This window comes from Coregonus lavaretus (genome assembly GCF_964263955.1).
Source record: "Coregonus lavaretus genome assembly, contig: HAP1_SCAFFOLD_227, whole genome shotgun sequence".
NCBI lineage: Eukaryota > Metazoa > Chordata > Actinopteri > Salmoniformes > Salmonidae > Coregonus > Coregonus lavaretus.
The window spans coordinates 277172-291204 of record NW_028157256.1 but is presented as its reverse complement, the minus strand read 5'-3'; the positions used below and the strand labels follow the sequence as shown (position 1 = coordinate 291204).

The window sequence follows — 14033 nt, the reverse complement described above, 5'->3', positions numbered from 1 at the left end:
TGATCATTAGCGGGTATCGGCCTAATTCTGCTCCGCATGCATTATTTGGTGTTTTACGTTGTACACGGAGGATGCTGCGGAGGATGTTTTTGCAGAATTCTGCATGCAGAGTCTCAATTTGGTGTTTGTCCCATTTTGTGTATTCTTGGTTGGTTAGCGGACCCCAGACCTCACACTGATAAAGGGCTATGGGTTCCATAACTGATTCAAGTATTTGTTTGCCAGATCCTATTTGGGATGTTTCTTTTGATGGCGTAAAAGGCCCTTTTTGCCTCTCAGATCGTTCACAGCTTTGTGGAAGTTACCTGTGGCACTGATGTTTAGGCCGAGATATGTATAGTTTTTTGTGTGATGTAGGGCAACGGTGTCTAGATGGAATTTGTATTTGTGTTCCTGGCAACTGGACCTTTTTTGGAACACCATTATTTTTGTCTCACTGAGATTTACTGTCAGGGCCCAAGTCTGTGCAGAATATCTAGATGCTGCTGTAGGCCCTTCTTGGTTGGGGACAGAAGCACCAGATCATCAGCAAACAGTAGACATTTGAATTCAGATTATAGTAGGGTGAGGCCGGGTGCTGCAGACTGTTCTAGTGCCCTCGCCAATTCGTTGATATATATGTTGAAGAGGGTGGGGCTTAAGCTGCATCCCTGTCTCACCCCACGGCCCTGTGGAAAGAAATGTGTGTGTTTTTTGCCAATTTTAAAAGGAAACTTGTCGTTTGTGTACATGGATTTTATAATGTCGTATGTTTTTCCCCCAGCGCTGCTTTCCATCAATTTGAATAACAGACCCTCATGTCAAGTTGAGTCAAAAGCTTTTTTAAATCAACAAAGCATGAGAAGGCTTTCCCTTTGTTTTGGTTTGTTTGTTTGTCAATTTGGGTGTGCAGGATGAATACATGATCTGTCGCACGGTAATTTGGTAAAAGCCAATTTGACGTTTGCTCAGTACATTGTTTTCACTGTTCTGGATGACTATGTGATCACTCTCTCCGTAGCCGATGTGAGTAAGAATTTCAAGCAGGTCAACATTCACAAGGCAGCAGGGCCAGACAGATTACCAGGACGCGTACTCCGAGCATGCGCTGACCAACTGGCAAGTGTCTTCACTGACATTTTGAACATGTCCCTGACTGAGTCAGTAATAGCAACATGTTTCAAGCAGACTACCATAGTCCCTGTGCCCAAGAATACTAAGATAACCTGCCTAAATGACTACCGACCTGTACAACTCACGTCTGTAGCCATGAAGTGTTTGAAAGGCTGGTCATGGCTCACATCAACACCATCATCCCAGAAACCCTAGACCCACTCCAATTTGCATACCGCCCCAATAGATCCACATATAATGCAATCTCTATTGCATTCCACACTGCTCTTTCCCACCTGGACAAGAGGAACACCTACGTGAGAATGCTATTCATTGACTACAGCTCAGCGTTCAACACCATAGTACCCTCAAAGCTCATCACTAAGCTATGGACCCTGGGACAAAACACCTCCCTCTGCAACTGGATCCTGGACTTCCTGACGGGCCGCCCCCAGGTGGTAAGGGTAGGTAACAACACATCTGCTACGGTGATCCTCAACACGGGTGCCTCTCTGGGGTTCGTGCTCAGTCCCCTCCTGTACTCCCTGTTCATCCATGGCTACATGGCCAGGCATGACTGCAACACCATCATTACGTCTGCCAATGACACAACAGTGGAATTCCTGATCACCGACAGCGATGAGACAGCCTATAGGGAGGACGTCAGAGACCTGGCCGTGTGGTGCCAGGATAACAACCTCTCCCTCAATGTGATCAAGACAAAGGAGATGATTGTGGACTACAGGAAAAAAAAGAGGACTGAGCACGCCTCCATTCTCATCGACAGGGCTGGAGTGGAGCAGGTTGAGAGCTTCAAATTCCTTGGTGTCCACATCACCAACAAACTATCATGGTCCAAACACACCAAGACAGTCGTGAAGAGGGAACGACAAAGCCTATTTTGGCATGGGTCCACAGATCCTCAAAAAGTTATACAGCTGCACCATCGAGAGCATCCTGACTGGTTGCTTCACTGCCTGGTATGGCAACTGATCGACCTCCGACCGCAAGGCACTACAGAGGGTAGTACGTACGGCCCAGTACATCACTGTGGCCAAGCTTCCTGCCATCTAGGACCTCTATACCAGGCGGTGTCAGAGGAAGGCCCTAAAATTGTCAAAGACTCCAGCCACCCTAGTCATAGATTGTTCTCTCTGCTACTGCACTGCAAGCAGTACCGGAGCACCAAGTCTAGGTCCAAAAGGCTTCTTAACAGCTTCTACCCCCAAGCCATAAGACTCCTGAACAGCTAATCATGGCTACCCAGATTATTTGCGTTGTCCCCCCACCTCCCTACTGTTATTTTAATTTTACTGCTGCTCTTTAATTATTTGTTATTTTTCTTTATCTATTTTTTACTTAACACTTATTTTTCTTTAAACTGTTTTGTTGGTTAAGGGCTTGTAAGTAAGCATTTCACTGTCTACACCTGTTGTATTCGGCGCATGTGATTTTATTTTATTTGTCTCCAATTTCGTTGATTGGGGTGATCCGTCCTTGGTTCCTAATGTTGGAGAAGATGCCAGAGCTGAGGATGATGTTAAAGAGTTTAAGTATAGCTAATTGGAATTTGTGGTCTGTATATTTTATCATTTCATTGAGGATGCCATCAACACCACAGGCCTTTTTGGGTTGGAGGGTTTATATTTTGTCTTGTAGTTCATTCAATGTAATTGGAGAATCCAGTGGGTTCTGGTTAGTCTTTAATAGCTGATTCTAAGATTTGTAATTGATCATGTTTATTGTGTGCTGAATTATATTGTTTTATACACATATATGTGTATGTTGTTTTAATATTCTGTTTTTATTGTAATGTGTACAGGGCTCTCTTGTAAAATCGATTTTTAATCTCAATGTGACTCCCTGTTTAAATTAAAGTTAAATAAATAAAATGTATATGTTTTTGCTGTTTGTACTTTGTAATAGAGCCAAAAATATTGGAGAAGTGGTTTATCCATACATCTCCGTTTTGGATAGATAACTCTTCGTGTTGTTGTTTGTTTAGTGTGTTTTGTCCAGGAAGTTGTCTAAAAGGGATTTAATTTGTTGTTGCCTAATTGTTTTTTGGTAGGTTTCTACATTACTTTCCTTCCATCTATATCATTTCTTAATATTGTGCAGTTCTTTTGGCTTTGATGCCTCATGATTGAGTATTGCTCTGTTCAAGTAGACTGTGATTTTGCTGTGATCTGATAGGGGTGTCAGTGGGCTGACTGTGAATGCTCTGAGAGACTCTGGGTTGAAGTCAGTGATAAAGTAATCCACAGTACTACTGCCAAGGGGTGAGTCTCCTCGATGCCTACCATTGACTAAATCAAATCGAATCAAATTGTATTTGTCACATGCGCCGAACACAACAGGTGTAGACCTTACAGTGAAATGCTTACTTACAAGTCCTTAACCAACAATGCAGTTTTAAGAAAGAATACAACAAAATAATCGCAAAAAAAATACAATATAAAATAATATGAAATAAAAGTAACAAATAATTAAAGAGCAGCTGTAAAAATAACAATAGCGAGGCTATATACAGGGGGTACCGGTACCGAGTCAATGTGCGGGGGCACCGGTTAGTCAAGGTAATTGAGGTAATATGTACATGTAGGTAGAGTTATTAAAGTGACTATGCGTAGATAATAAAGAGAGTAGCAGCAGCGTAAAAGAGGGTGTAGGCTCGTGTCACTAGGCAGCTCGCGGCTGTGCTTCCCTCAGACCCAGTGTGCGACAGCTGCAGGAGTTGTGACCCGTTTCTGTTGGTTGTTTTGTCATGGTTGTGTCTAGGGGGGCATATTTGGGAGAGAATCTCTCTCTCTCTCTCTCTCTCTCTCTCTCTCTCTCTCTCTCTCTCTCTCTCTCTCTCTCTTCTCTCTCTCTCTCTCTCTCTCTCTCTCTCTCTCTCTCTCTCTCTCTCTCTCTCTATCTGATCAAAAGTTAATGGTTACAGCAGGTTCCTTTGAGCAGAGAGCATCAGAGGCCATATTATGAACACAGTCAAATCAGACAATGAGAGTGATAGAAAATCCCTGAGGGTTACGTGCCATAAATTGCTGATTTTCTGCATCTACGATATGAAACAAATACAATTATTTCAGAGCCCTAGGCCTCTCAATTAATTGTAATATCCTGCAAATGTTTCATTTTGTTTGGAAACTACTGAGACATGCAGTCTGGCATCATATATAAATGATTATAGGGTGTTTGTGGTCTGTTTCAATGCTATTTGTTGTGATTTGATGTTGATTGTCTTTGATTCATTTGGTGAGTTTGCCCCTCCTTTTTACCTTGTTTTGTGTGTGTGTGAGAGAGAGAGAGAGAGAGAGATTGGGAGAATGTTACAATACAGTTGAAGTCGGAAGTTTACATACACCTTAGCCAAATTCACTTAAACTCAGTTTTTCACAATTCCTGACATTTAATCCTAGTAATAGTAGTAGTTAGGTCAGATAGGATCACTACTTTATTTTAAGAATGTGAAATGTCAGAATAATAGTAGAGAGAATGATTTATTTCAGCTTTTATTTCTTTCATCACATTCCCAGTGGGTCAGAAGTTTACATACACTCAATTAGTATTTGGTAGCATTGCCTTTAAATTGTTTAACTTGGGTCAAACGTTTCGGGTAGCCTTCCACAAGCTTCCCACAATAAGTTGGGTGAATTTTGGCCCATTCCTCATGACAGAGCTGGTGTAACTGAGTCAGGTTTGTAGGCCTCCTTGCTCGCACACGCTTTATCAGTTCTGCCCACAAATGTTCTATAGGATTGAGGTCAGGGCTTTGTGATGGCCACTCCAATACCTTGACTTTGTTGTCCTTAAGCCATTCAGGACCTCTATACCAGGCGGTGTCAGAGGAAGGCCCTAAAATTGTCAAAGACTCCAGCCGCCCTAGTCATAGACTGTTCTCTCTGCTACCGCACTGCAGTACCAGAGCGCCAAGTCTAGGTCCAAGAGGCTTCTAAACAGCTTCTAACCCCAAGCCATTTTGCCACAACTTTGGAAGTATGCTTGGGGTCATTGTCCATTTGGAAGACCCATTTGCGAACAAGCTTTAACTTCCTGACTGATGTCTTCAGATGTTGCTTCAATATATCCACATAATTTTCCTTCCTCATGATGCTATCTATTTTGTGAAGTGCACCAGTCCTTCCTGCAGCAAAGCACCCCCACAGCACCCCCGTGCTTCACGGTTGGGATGGTGTTATTCGGCTTGCAAGCATCCCCCTTTTTCCTCCAAACATAACGATGGTCATTATGGCCAAACAGGTCTATTTTTCTTTCATCAGACCAGAGGACAGTTCTCCAAAAAGTGCGATCTTTGTCCCCATGTGCAGTTGCAAACTGTAGTCTGGCTTTTTTATGGCGGTTTTGGAGCAGTGGCTTCTTCCTTGCTGAGCGGCCTTTCAGGTTATGTCAATATAGGACTTGTTTTACTGTAGATACTTTTGTACCTGTTTCCTCCAGCATCTTCACAAGGTCCTTTGCTGTTGTTCTTGGATTGATTGGCATGTTGGCACCAAAGTACGTTAATCTCTAGGAGACAGAACGCGTCTCCTTCCTGAGTGGTATGACGGCTGCGTGGTCCCATGGTGTTTATACTTGCGTGCTGTTGTTTGTACAGAACATTTGAACGTGTAGCTAATCTTGTTCAACTTCAGCACCCTAAACCCATCATGCAGACAGTCAGGGCAGAGTGACTCACCATCACAACCATAAGTCGACAGATATGACCAAATAAGGGCATAACGTGAAAATAAATATGTCTTGGTCTCATGTGACCTGGTGGTTTCTGCTGACGGGGATGAAATATGGATGTGGAATAAATTCCCCTCTAATTATCGCAGCTGAATTAATGTCGAAGTGTTTAATTAGCCCAAGTTTTCCTTTCGGATGAGGAAGGTTTTGATCTGAGCCATATGGCTGCTCTCTGATGTGTTCCGGTTCACACACTCTGAAATATGAACTACTTTAGACTCCCCCTCTCTCTCCTTCCTTCGTCTCTCCTCCCTCTCTTTCTCTCTCTCTCTCTCTTCTTCCCTCCACTCTCTCTCCTTCCCTCCTGTCTCTCTCTGTCTCTCCTCTCTCTCTCTCCCTCCTCCTTCCCCTCTCTCTCCTTCCTTCGTCTCTCCTCCCTCTCTTTCTCTCTCTCTCTCTTCTTCCCTCCACTCTCTCTCCTTCCCTCCTGTCTCTCTCTGTCTCTCCTCTCTCTCTCTCCCTCCTCCTTCCTCTCTCTCTCCTTCCCTTCTCTCTCTCTCTCCTTCCCTCCTGTCTCTCCCCGGTCTCTCTCCTATTCCCTCACTCCCTCGGTAAAACATGACAATCAGGTCTTTAATTGAAAACAAGCTAAGTGATGAAAACTGTCAATTCTTTTAGTTAGCGGTGTGCCAAAGAGACCAGTGGATGATTGCAGGGAGGAACCCCGAACACCAGGGATGCACAACTGTGTGTGTGTGTATGTATGTAGAACCACACACTTCCCCCTCCACCATCAAAGCGCAAATGTTGACTGTCAGTAAGTAAGCAGCCTTGCAACAGCCGGGACAGCCCATAGGGCAGGAGCATATCTCCTGTTTTTGTAGTGTGAGGCAGCTTGATGTACAAGTACACCGCCTGGACAGGACGCTAGTGTACCGCAGAGCCTTACCGCCGATCTATCTCCTTAATGCTGAGTGCCAAGCGGAGACGCATCAGGTCCCATTTCTACAGTCTTTGGTACGACTCTGGCCGGGGATTGAACTCTCAACCTTCCAATGTCAGGGTGGGCGTTCTAACCACAAGGTCACTGAGGTGGTCAGTTAACTGTCGCACACTTGTGTTATCTCAGTGTTGTTCTCCAACGTGTGTGTGTGTGTGTTATAGTTCAGTGTCAAAACTAACAGAAACTCTGGGGAAGGAGAGGTTACAGAACAACCCTGGCATATGCACTTACAACACAAGGCTGACAGGCTTCATACTTGTTTAAATTGTTTTACATTTATTTTTTGTCCTTTTTTAGCAGACGATCTTATCCAGAGCGACTTACAGATAGTGAGTGCATACATATTCATATTGGCCCCCCCGTGGGAAACTAACCCACAACCCTGGCGTTGCAAGCGCCATGCTCTACCAAATGAGCTACAGGGGACTACTTCTGCCCCTGGTGTGTGTGAGCGCAAGCATGTGTGTGCGCGTGCATGTGTGTGTCTGTGTGTGTGTGTGTGTGTCTCTTCTCAGCACCTTGAGCTTGAGCTCTTTGTCAGGAACAGAAGCTACCAGGGGCCTGGAGGCTACAGCGATATGCTCAGGGACTGAGGGCCGTTGAGGGTAAGGTGCCAGTAACTACAGCGATATGCTCAGACTGAGGGCCGTTGAGGGTTAGGTGCCAGTAACTACAGCGATATGCTCAGAGACTGAGGGCCGATGAGGGTAAGGTGCCAGTAACTACAGCGATATGCTCAGGGACTGAGGGCCGTTGAGGGTAAGGTGCCAGTAACTACAGCGATATGCTCAGGGACTGAGGGCCGTTGAGGGTAAGGTGCCAGTAACTACAGCGATATGCTCAGGGACTGAGGGCAGTTGAGGGTTAGGTGCCAATAACTACAGCCATGTTTTGGCCCCTGCCATGTCTGAATGTGTGAGGTGGGTTGGGGGGGATTTCAGGTTTTGGTTTCTGGCTCTGTGCCTGGAAGGAAATATCAGTTGAAACATTAGCCATTTTGGAAGTCATTTAGTAGTACTTCATCATGTTATGAAATTCGTAGTTTGAGGTTCCAACAAGTGAATCAGAATTGGACAGGTTTAGCTACGCAGATAACAGATCAGTTTCAAATATTTCTACACAAAACATTAATTAAATAAATACCCATAAGCCCACTGTACACCTGACACGTGCATATACCAACATATAGTGAGGGAAAAAAGTATTTGATCCCCTGCTGATTTTGTATGTTTGACCACTGACAAAGAAATGATCAGTCTATAATTTTTATGGTAGGTTTATTTGAACAGTGAGAGACAGAATAACAACAAAAAAATCCAGAAAAACGCATGTCAAAAAATATGTACATTGATTTGCATTTTAGTGAGGGAAATAAGTATTTGAACCTCTGTCAATCAGAAAGATTTCTGGCTCCCAGGTGTCTTTTATACAGGTAACGAGCTGAGATTAAGAGCACATTCTTAAAGGGAGTGCTCCTAGTCTCAGCATGTTACCTGTATAAAAGACACCTGTCCACAGAAGCAATCAATCAATCAGATTCCAAACTCTCCACCATGGCCAAGACCAAAGAGCTCTCCAAGGATGTCAGGGACAAGATTGTAGACCTACACAAGGCTGGAATGGGCTACAAGACCATCGCCAAGCAGCTTGGTGAGAAGGTGACAACAGTTGGTGCGATTATTCGCAAATGGAAGAAACACAAAATAACTGTCAATCTCCCTCGGCCTGGGGCTCCATGCAAGATCTCATCTCGTGGAGTTGCAATGATCATGAGAACGGTGAGGAATCAGCCCAGAACTACACGGGAGGATCTTGTCAATGATCTCAAGGCAGCTGGGACCATAGACACCAAGAAAACAATTGGTAACACACTATGCCTTGGAGGACTAAAATCCTGCAGCGCATGCAAGGTCCCCCTGCTCAAGAAAGCACATATACAGGGCCGTCTGAAGTTTGCCAATGAACATCTGAATGATTCAGAGGAGAACTGGGTGAAAGTGTTGTGGTCAGATGAGACCAAAATCGAGGTCTTTGGCATCAACAAAATTTGCTGTGTTTGGAGGAGGAGGAATGCTGCCTATGACCCCAAGAACACCATCCCCACCGTCAAACATGGAGGTGGAAACATTATGCTTTGGGGATGTTTTCTGCTAAGGGGACAGGGCAACTTCACCGCATCAAAGGGACGATGGACCGGGCCATGTACCATCAAATCTTGGGTGAGAACCTCCTTCCCTCAGCCAGGGCATTGAAAATGGGTCGTGGATGGGTATTCCAGCATGGCATTGACCCAAAACACACGGCCAAGGCAACAAAGGAGTGGCTCAAGAAGAAGCACATTAAGTTCCTGGAATGGCCTAGCCAGTCTCCAGACCTTAATCCCATAGAAAATCTGTGGAGAGAGCTGAAGGTTCGAGTTGCCAAACGTCAGCCTCGAAAACGTAATGACTTGGAGAAGATCTGCAATGAGCAGTGGGACAAAATCCCTTCTGAGATGTGTGCAAACCTGGTGGCCAACCACAAGAAACATCTGACCTCTGTGATTGCCAACAAGGGTTTTGCCACCAAGTACTAAGTCATGTTTTGCAGAGCGGTTAAATATTTATTTCCTTAAAATTATAGACTGATCATGTCTTTGTCAGTGGGCAAACGTACAAAATCAACAGGGGATCAAATACTTTTTCCCCCCACTGTATAAAGAGCATGATGATCGTAGTCAGTGTGTCATGCCGTGACATTTAACTTAACATCCCTCTAAATGAATCGTTGAACGTCTCTCCCTCCAGAGCGAGGATCTGGGGTCATAAATAACAGAGCTTATTGGTGGGCAGAACGTTGTGATGGCGGATGGCGGTGCCAAGGTAGTGCATATGTCCCTTTATGAGCGACGTGCGGATGTGATTGATGCGCTCATCCGAAAACAATCTGCCTTGCTCTCTCCGCCTCATCAGATGCGAAGGAGCGGGACAAGACTGACTAAGATGGACAGGCGGGCCAACAGGCCAAGGATTTATGAGTTAGGCTGTGAGTGGATGGGATGGCAACGGGGAGATAGGGGAGGTTTGAATAAACACGAGGTGGTTCTAAATACATCCACAGTAAATACAAATGGAGGTGTTTTAAATACATTTGTGTGTGGATGTAGCGCACATGTTCACACATAACACACACGCACGTAACACACACGCACGTAACACACACGCACGTAACACACACGCACGTAGCATGCATAAATTTATACGCACAAACACACACCCCTTCCTTATGGATATTGGCAGCATTGACTCTGAAGCAGCCTGACTACTCACAAACGATAATTTGTTCACAATATGAATTTCAAACGAAATATTACCAGTTGACCTTCCACAGACACCATCTGTGACTCTGCTACTAGGTGGCTGCAATCCCTTTCCCCTGATTACTCACTTGAGTCTAGCACAACACACATATAGACTAATGCACAGAGGCACAGCCATGCAAGAGGGGTGTGTAGGTCACTCTGTTTACTGGTGATGCTTCAGAGCCAGCTTGTGAGGGAAAGAGGTCTTTCATGGTTACACTGTCTGTTAGGCAAACACCAGTGTTTATCTGTTTCTGCTTGGGATCCAACTGGGCTGATCCTGGTTGGGATCCAACTGGGCTGATCCTGGTTGGGATCCAACTGGGCTGATCCTAGTTGGGATCCAACTGGGCTGATCCTGGTTGGGATCCAACTGGGCTGATCCTGGTTGGGATCCAACTGGGCTGATCCTGGTTGGGATCCAACTGGGCTGGTCCTGGTTGGGATCCAACTGGGCTGTTCCTGGTTGGGATCCAACTGGGCTGATCCTGGTTGGGATCCAACTGGGCTGATCCTGGTTGGGATCCAACTGGGCTGATCCTGGTTGGGATCCAACTTGGCTGTTCCTGGTTGGGATCCAACTGGGCTGATCCTGGTTGGGATCCAACTTGGCTGTTCCTGGTTGGGATCCAACTGGGCTGATCCAGGTTGGGATCCAAATGGGCTGATCCTGGTTGGGATCCAACTGGGCTGTTTGCTGTTCTCGGTCAATAAATGATAGGTTCATGAAAATGTTAGAGAAGTTTAGTGGAGCTCTGACTGCCTCTAGAGCTCAGTTGACAGTTCACCTCCTCTTCATCAATACTAATGAACTGATGATCATTAATTCCAGACAAAGCCTATTCCCCCTCAGGAGACTGAAAAGATTAGGCAGGTTCTCAGATCCTCAAAAAGTTCTACAGCTGCACCATCGAGTGCATCCTGGCATCCACCACTGCCTGGTATGGCAACTACAGAGGGTAGTGCGTACGGCCCAGTACATCACTGGGGCCAAGCTTCCTGCCATCCAGGACCTCTATACCAGGCGGTGTCAGAGGAAGGCCCTAAAAATTGTCAAGGACTCCAGCCACCCTAGTCATAGACTGTTCTCTCTGCTACCGCACGGCAAGCGGTACCGGAGTGCCAAGTCTAGGTCCAAAAGGCTTCTTAACAGCTTCTGCCTCCAAGCCATGACACTCCTGAACAGCAAATCACATTTTATTGTTATCTATTTTTTACTTAGAACTTATTTTTCTTAAAACTGCATTGTTGGTTAAGGGCTTGTAAGTAAGCATTTCACTGTAAGGTCTACACCTGTTGAATTCAACGTATGTGACAAATACAATTTGATTTAATTTGATTTGATGATTCTGTTGTTGACACATTGAAATAAAATACTAAATTCCAACTGTGAGTTTATAGTATTTTATTAACTTCATATGCATTACAGCAGCAGGCTGTGCAGTTATTAATTATACAGTTATTAATTATACAGTTATTCATTATACAGTTATTCATTACACAGTTATTCATTATACAGTTATTCATTATACAGTTATTCATTACACAGTTATTCATTATACAGTTATTCATTGTACAGTTATTCACTATACAGTTATTCATTATACAGTTATTCATTACACAGTTATTCATTATACAGTTATTCATTACACAGTTATTCATTACACAGTTATTCATTATACAGTTATTCATTATACATGTGTGCAGGGACATTCCACCCATTAGGCACAATTAGGTGGCTGCTAAGTAGATTGACACTCAGTGAGCTAAATTGAATGAATCAGTTATTTCAATTGTAGGCCTCTTCATACATTGTTGACAAGCTGATCATAGTTAAGAAGAAAATACTTCTGCATTTCCTGCTGTGTAAACATCCTCCAAATATACATCCTCCAAATAAACAGCCTCCAAATAAACATTCTCCAAATAAACAGCTTCCAAATAAACAGCCTCCAAATAAACATTCTCCAAATAAACAGCTTCCAAATAAACAGCTTCCAAATAAACAGCCTCCAAATAAACAGCTGTGTAAACAGTTTCAAAATATCGCTTGATAAACTTTGGGTAGCTGATATGCAGATCTTAAATTGCCAAAATGATTAGTCTTGGTCATAATTAGGACTAAGCTAATAATGCCAATAAAACTGCCTGTTTTACAAACGGTATGATATGGAGGGCATTCTTCTTCTTCTTCTTTTTTGCCACACCTAGGGCGGTAAAACATCCAGGACCAAGCCTGCATGTGTGATGTTTTCAACATTCTGTTTAATGCTTGCCCATGCATGTAACACCAGTCAAACATCAGTTCATAACATTAAACATGCATATTGACTATAAGTGCTTATAGCCAACTTGCTGAGAGGGGCGGTGACTTTTACAGTTTTCATGGTTCAGTGATTAACATTCAATGATTAAATCCACAGCACTTACGTGTTTGTGTTTGACGTCTTTCAAAAATATATGTATAATTCACAATGAAATGTTCATTGCGGCAAGACTTGGCGGAGATCGCGGAGGTTGGTTGTATCATACAGCCTTGATTAGGTAAGTACTTGTGCAACACAATAAATTATGGAGTGCACCTTTACCATCGAGGTTGTGATTGTTGTTTTTCTGATGTGATCCCATCCCACCCTCTTTCGGAGTGAAGTGTGGAGGAGGAAACAGGAATTAGCTCCTAAACTCTAAGCTCCTAAACTTCATCCCCAGTTGTTTTGGGAGGCCTCTGGGTGAAATGTGTGAATTCTGCCCTCCAGTATTGGAGAGCCAGCCAATCCATCATGAACATCATTCATCACAGCAACACTTTATGAATTAAACGCATGCCAACCTGCAGCCTGCTTGATGGAAGACAGCCAATTCAGTTCTTTCTTCTTTCTGCATATAGTATCAGGCACATGGAGCGTTGAAGCTTTAGTTCAGGTGAACTGTCAAGAGGGACTTCTCTTACTCTTTTGAAATGTGACACAACAATGACTCAGCGAGGAAGAAGCTGTCACCCGCTCTCCTTCTCTCTCTCTTTCTTTCTTCTCTCTCTCTCTCCTTCTTTCTCTCAATCTCTTTCTCTCTCTATCTCATTCTTCTCTCTCTTACTCTCTCGCACTCTCCTTCTTTTCTCTCTCTCACCTCTCTCTCTCCCTCAATCTCCTTCTTTGCTCTCTCTCTCTCTCTCTCTCTCTCTCTCCTTCTCTCTCTCTCTCCTCCTCTTCTCTCTCTCTCTCTCTCCTTCTCTTCTCTCTCTCTCTCTCTCTCTCTCTCTCTCTCTCTCTCTCTCTCTCTCTCTCTCTCTCTCTCTCTCTCTCTCTCCTATCTCCCTCTCCCTCTCTCTCTCTCTCTCTCTCTCTCTCTCTCTCTCTCTCTCTCTCTCTCTCTCCTTCTCTTCTCTTTCTCCTTCTCTTCTCTCTCTCTCTCTCTCTATCTCTCTCTCTCCCCTCTCTCTCTCTCCTTCCATCTCTCTCCTTCTCTTCTCTCTCTCTCCTTCTCTCTCTCTCTCTCTCTCTCTCTCTCTCTCTCTCTCTCTCTCTCTCTCTCTCTCTCTCTCTCTCTCTCTTCTCATTCTCTCTCTCTCTCCTTCTTTTCTCTGTTGCTGTCCCAGAGGAGTGGTGTAGGGATGGAGAGGGGAGACCGCCATCTCCCGTCCTGTCACACACACACACCCCATGCTATGTGAGTCCCCTCTCTCTCTCCTTCTCTCTCTCTCTCTCTCCTTCTCTTCTATATATTTCTCCTTTGCTCTCTCTCCTTCTCTTCTCATTTCACTCTCTCTCCTTCTTTTCTCTCTCTCTCTCTCTTCTCTCTCTCTCCTTCTTCTCCTCTCTCCTTCTCTCTCTCTCTATCTCTCTCTCCCCTCTCTCTCTCTCTCTCTCTCCTTCCATCTCTCTCCTTCTCTTCTCTCTCTCTCTCTCT

At 44.4% G+C, this 14033-nt stretch overlaps 1 protein-coding gene across 1 annotated transcript in view; it reads left to right on the top strand.

Moving 5' to 3' along the window:
* Window positions 1-9634: 9634 nt before the first annotated feature.
* LOC311125632 (cryptochrome-2-like) overlaps window positions 9635-14033 on the top strand; it is a gene marked incomplete at both ends in the record, with an annotated part of 24469 nt that continues 20070 nt past the window's right edge. Inside the window, one exon of the mRNA XM_084199665.1 lies at window positions 9635-9648. Within this exon, the coding sequence (XP_084055791.1) occupies window positions 9635-9648 (14 nt within the window). The remainder of the gene's footprint in view (window positions 9649-14033) is intronic.